The sequence below is a fragment of the Medicago sativa genome, chromosome 6 (assembly GCF_051527215.1).
Source record: "Medicago sativa cultivar Bolivia chromosome 6, Bolivia_mono, whole genome shotgun sequence".
Classification (NCBI taxonomy): domain Eukaryota; kingdom Viridiplantae; phylum Streptophyta; class Magnoliopsida; order Fabales; family Fabaceae; genus Medicago; species Medicago sativa.
Genome location: NC_140754.1, coordinates 89603447 through 89609446, shown reverse-complemented (window position 1 = coordinate 89609446; position 6000 = coordinate 89603447). Strand labels below are relative to the sequence as shown.

The 6000-nt window shown below is 31.4% G+C and overlaps 1 protein-coding gene across 1 annotated transcript; it reads right to left on the bottom strand.

Annotated features, from left to right (window-relative positions):
* Positions 1-481: 481 nt before the first annotated feature.
* LOC146918055 (uncharacterized) lies at positions 482-4007 on the bottom strand. Its single transcript, XM_085719730.1, has 3 exons — positions 3459-4007; positions 2270-2455; positions 482-1114 (listed from the first exon to the last, which is right to left on the bottom strand). Exons 1-3 carry the CDS (start codon positions 3870-3872, stop codon positions 830-832), a joined length of 885 nt encoding a protein of 294 aa, XP_085575856.1. The 5' UTR covers positions 3873-4007; the 3' UTR covers positions 482-829.
* Between the last annotated feature and the right edge of the window lie 1993 nt (positions 4008-6000).

The window sequence follows — 6000 nt, the reverse complement described above, 5'->3', positions numbered from 1 at the left end:
TGTCTCTGTAAATTAGATATTTTTTACGTGCAATTAAAGAGACTTACTAAAACAATGAATATCATAAGAGCAAATGGTATTAACCACAAATTTGAACATGATCGACCATAATTGTCTTGAACACCTGCCTATAACATTTAAATTTGTGGTTAGTGAAATTTCATTAGTGATTAAAGAGAGTTTTGACATCAAATATATTTTTTGATCTACTACCGAACCAATTTATCACATTTAAATCACGTTAATCATTTAACGGTTGTCGTGAAAATTGTCTATTTTTTTGGGGTTATGTTAAATTTACGAAGTTTCTGCCATCATTTCACGGTGACTAATCTTCGACACAGAACTAGTTGGACACACAAGATGAGTTCTCATCTTTCAACTAAAATTTCTCCATATGAAAGAGTTAGAAATTAAATCTCTAGCCACTTGCTTAAGGGGACTCAAATCTCTTACTACTTGAACTAATCCATTGTCAAAATTGGACAAAATAAATTCAGATTACTTCTCACTTTTGAATTAATTAATGTAATCAAAATGGGACAAAATAATTAATACAAGATACAAAAAAAAAAATGTCTTTATGCAATGATCACTCACATCACAACTCACATTTCTCAACCGAACCAACACATGATCTTTGTCCTCATTGCATAATTCAAAGAACAAATCCGTCCTAATCATCTTGCCTTCTGAGTTCTGAGCTGTATCCCCATCAATTCCATCCATATCTCAAAGGAATCCATTAATAAAAAAAATAATAAATTTTTTTCCTAATAATTCTTTTACACTTTCTTCAAACTTGTGTCCCTTTAACATATATGAATATTCAATCATATGTGCAAGAATTCTTGAGGGAAACTAGAGCACCAAGTTTCTTAGGATCCAAGGTGATGGAACATTGAATCCTTTTATAGTATTTGTGCTTCACCAAATTTCCAAGTACATAAGCTCTTGATCTCATCACAAAGTTAAGGTTCAATGGTACTGGAACTGTAGGCATACCCGTTGTGCTGCTAAGGCTTGCACCACTTCCATACAAAGGGACCTTGCTACCCATCACTGCCACACTCACCAATCTATGACTCTTCCTAGATTGATGAAACTCCTTCATCTGCAATAATCAATGTGTTAGAAAAATACAAAAGGGAAACATTCATGCACTTTGAAGTTAAGTAGTTAATCAACCATATATATGCATGTTTGGATTCACTTTTGTGGGGTAAAAGTGATTTCAAACACATAAAATCAATTTGACATGTTTAAGTGTATGTTTCGATTAACCCACTTGGGTTGGCCTGGTGGTATTGCCTTGAGGCCTGAGAGTCTGCTCCTCCTCGAGGTCTCAAGTTCGATTCTCCCCAATGTCAATTTGGGTGGGCTAATTTAGCTTCTTCAAAAAAAAGTGTATGTTTCGATTCACTTTTGAGGGAGCTAAAAGTGATTTTGAAGACTAAAAATTGATTTTTGTATGTTTGATATATTTCGATTAGAATTGATTTGACTCTAGAAATTGATTCTAACTTGAAGATGAAGTTTGAAGATGGAGTTTGTAGCTTTTCTCTTCAAACGTTATTTTTACAACTCACTATCATGTGTAATTATCCAAACATAAATCATTTAATCTTAAATTCACTTTTACCACTTGTAACTCAACTTTCTCTATAAATTATTAAGGAAATTTAGTGCAACCTTTCAAACGTAATTAAGTTTACTTTCTAATGGCATAATAATCAATATGTTCTGAAGTCTATACATGGAGTTATCCTCATTTACTACATGGTCCAAACAGAATTCAGATTTAAATCTTCAACTCGAAATCGATATTTCTCAATCTTCTATCAAAATCATTTTTCGCACGGATAGTAGCATTTCAACATCCCAACGCCAAAACAAACATACGCTGAAGTTTGTGTTTGGTGTGGCAGTGAGAGACAATTTCTCACGTCCCAACGCAAACTCACAGTGAAAATTAAGAAGCTTCAATTTGTAGGAACAGCCAAACAGTCACAAAGGACTATACCATAAATGCAAATAAGTATTAAGCGATCTCAAATAGAATTTTTTTACCCCTAGAATGAATTCTAACTTGTAGCTGAGATTTATAGTTTTGGCTATTAAACATGATTTTTAACTTCACATTTATTGTTCAACTCACTTTCACTTGAATGAATGTATACAAACATATGTCACTTTACATTCTACTCATTTTCAACCAAAATCAATTTTCATAACTACAAAACCAAACAAACGAGTTAGTGAATCTTACATTTCCTGAAGCAATGACTATATCTGAATAGGACAGTTCCAAGGGTGTAGCTGAAACATGGACTCCAAAGAAAGTGCCAGTGTTGCGGTATGTGAATTTCAAAGTAGAGTTCATGGTGATCATATCAGTGGCCACCCCAGTCGAATCCGAACCGGCTTGAACAGTAACATGATCAAACTTTATGCTCTGCAAAATGCTAAATTGATCAAGATTCAAGACATAGTTTAGAGTTCATCCTTGAAAAGCAAAAATTGAACATGTCCCACTTAAGATATCATCCTAAAAAAATGGAAAATGGATAAAAACCAAGTTCTTATCTTCTTTCATTCTAAAATGCAAAATTGATCAAGAACCAGTTCAGGTTTCAACCTAAAAATGAAAAATTGGAGCATCAACCCAATCAGATTCCAACCCTAACATTCCAAGTTGTTCATGAGAAATACAAATTGATCTTAAATCAGTTCAGATTTCAACTCTAAAAATGCGAAGTTGATCATGATTGAGTTCAGATTTTATCTTAAAAATGCAGACTTGATCTTAACTCAGTTCAGATTTCAACCTTAAAATGAAAAATTGAATATGATTCAGTTTACATTTCAAACCTAATCCAAATTTGATCATGACCCAGTTCAAATTTCATTCTGCAGTGCAAAATTGACAAAGACCCAGTTCAAATTCCAACTTTAAAGTGAAACATTGGAGCACAAACCCATTCAGATTTCAAGTTTTCAACCCTAAAAATGAAAAATTGATCTTAACCCAGTTCAGATTTCAACTTAAAAATGCAAAATTGAACATGACCCAGTTTACATTTCAACTTAAAACTGAAAATTTATCATGACCCAGTTCAAACATCATCCTAAAAATGCAAAACTGATCATGACCCAGTTAAAATTTCATCTTAAAAATGTAAAATTGATCTGAACCCAGTTCATATTTCAACCCTAAAATGAAAAATTGAACATGACCCAGTTTACATTTCAACCTAAAAATGAAAAATTTATCATCACCCAGTTCAAATTTCATCCTAAAAAAGCAAAATTTATCACAACCCAATTCAAATCACATCCTAAAATCTCAAAATCAATAAACACCCAATTCAAATCACATTCCAAAACTGAACAATCAATCAAAACCCAGTTCCAATTTCATCCAAAAACCCTCAAAAAACAATAATCAAAACACAAACCTTGATCACAATCTTGGGCTTCATAGGTCTACTAGCACCCCAAAGAATAAGCGAAAACAAAGAGAACAAAACAAAGAACCCAACAACAAAAGCCAGAAAATAACACTTCCTAGAATAACCACCATTCCTCTCTTTCTCAAGAAACCCTTCTTCTTCAATAACATCAATATGCTTCCATGGATTAACACTATGTTGATGTTGTTGTTCTTTCTTAGAAGCAGAAAAATGAGTGGAAGAAGAAGAATGATGAGGTGAAGCAACAGGTGTTGAATGGAAGGATGTAGTGACGGTTTTTTCACCGTCGTGTGATGGACTTTGAACGTAGTATAGTGGACGACGTGGTGGTGATCTTGTTGGTGATGTTGATGTAGCTACACTTGTTGTTGTAACTTCTGAATCTGTTTTTGTATGCATTTTTCTTCTTCTTCTTATGTTTCTATGATGAATGATGATCTTGCGTAAAAGTGTTACTATGTTTTTTCTTCTATTTCTATGAACTATGATTTATGATGAATTATATAAAAGTGCTTATATTATGATTTGTGGTTTGTGTTAGTTTTGGTTATTTTTTTGTTTTTGAAGAGAAAGATGAGAATAATTTGGACAGTGGATTGGAAGAATCTGTACAACTGGAGATTTGAGTTTGATAGTGACCTGTTTATGAAAGACAGCAAGCATCTAAGCAGGTAGCGACTAATATTTTGTGATTTTTGTGGAAATTTATGAGAGAATAGAGATTAATAAAGGAGGGTTAAATATGTTTATGATATCTATAAATATACGGAGTAATTTTTTGTTTTAATGTTTTAAAAAATTTGTTAGATTTTTAGTCTTCAAAAAGTTTTCCATTACTACTTTTTAGTCCGTTCATATTTAATCCTCATAATTTTTTTTAAAAATTTAGATATTTGTCTCAAATTTAAGACTTGTTTGTGTTGATCTTCTCTATGATATGAAGTCACTTAGACTTTGTTTTAGAGTTTGGAGGAAGGGGTGGTTTTTTTTTTTTTGTTGGTCAGGGTTCGAACCCCTGACCTTGCATTTATTTATTATGTATTGTCCATACCAACTGAACTAAACTCACAGAAACGGAGGAAGGGGTGGCTAGAAATATAGGAAAAATTAGAGAAATTTTTCACATTTTTTTAAAAAGTATTTTTTTATGGAGTGATAAATTAATACTTATGACTAATATATTTTTTATTTTAAGAATATTATAACAAAATAAATGAAATCTGAAAAGTTCATATAAACCCTCACAAACCTTCATCCAATACAATTTCTTAGTTCCTTAAATGAGAAAAGTTCCATATTTTGAAGAAAAATAAACCCTTCACTTAGATCTTTTAAGTTAATTGATTGTCGCAATTTGCTTCTTTAATTATTTTCCGTAACACTTAGGTCTATCGTAACTTTTAAGCCTCAGATAACTTACATTTTTAAGATATAAAATCCCCAAATTGTTACAGTTAGATAAGTTAAAAGACCTAATTGGTATAAAAGAAACTTATATGACCAACTTGTTGCAATTAACTAACTTAAAAAACTTAAGTGGTACAAAAAAACTTAAATGACCAATATGTTACATTTAAATAACTTAAAAGACCTTTGATGTAATTTAGCCTATATTGTATGTCATTTGTTTATGTTGTTATGAAATCATTTGCACCGGCTCTTGAAGTGAATACATTATCGCGCCTAACAGTTTGAGAGAGATATTTGTACATAAGTTTTATTTTTTTTTAGTTTTAATTTTTTTTTGTCAAGTAGCCTAATAGTTACTCCCTCTGTCTCACAATAATTGTCTCTTTACCGTTTTTTATTTTTCTCAAAATAATTGTTACTTTAAAATACCAATGCAGCATTTATTATGTTTTTCCATTATTATACCTTTATTTATTGAATTTCATCCAACTTAACTACCACACTAACTACAATTAATAAGGGTGTTTTAGTAAATGATACTAATTTTACCATCAAAATCGACACAACTAATCATTTCCTTAATAATCGTGCATAAACCTTAAACGATTAATATTAAGAGACGGAGGGAGTAGAATTCACTTTTTTCAAGGTGAATAAGTGAGGTGTTTAGGGTTCGAACCCGACCCCTGCATGTAATAATGCATGTATCTGTCAACTGAACTATACTCACATGAACACATGAACTATACTCACATGAACACATAAGTTTTAAATTTAAGGAGATATTTGTTACAAAATTTTTAATTTGATGGAAGTACTCTTTCAAAAAAATAAAATTGATATAGATGTGGTGACTGAGGTTCGAACCCCAGACCTTGCATATTTTATGCATAGTCCACACCAACTGAGCTAAGCCCACGAGGATAAATTGATAGATATTTACATATAAATGTTAAATTTGAGATGGTATTTGCCTATTATAATAAGGGTCTTGTTAACAAGTGCCATAAGGGCATTGTTTAAAGAATCCATAAAAAGAAATTATGCTTTAAAAATATAAGTCAAACACTTGTTGAAGTTATAACCGTACAATTTCCAATACAAAATTGATACTTTT

Excerpts from the sequence above, each read along its gene's own strand:
- LOC146918055 (XM_085719730.1), bottom strand. The coding sequence starts at position 3,872 with ATGCATACAAAAACAGATTCAGAAGTTACAACAACAAGTGTAGCTACA. Across the intron at positions 2,456-3,458 it reads AGCCCAAGATTGTGATCAAG|AGCATAAAGTTTGATCATGT; the intron begins GTTTGTGTTTTG and ends AGCATTTTGCAG. Across the intron at positions 1,115-2,269 it reads TAGTCATTGCTTCAGGAAAT|ATGAAGGAGTTTCATCAATC; the intron begins GTAAGATTCACT and ends TGATTATTGCAG.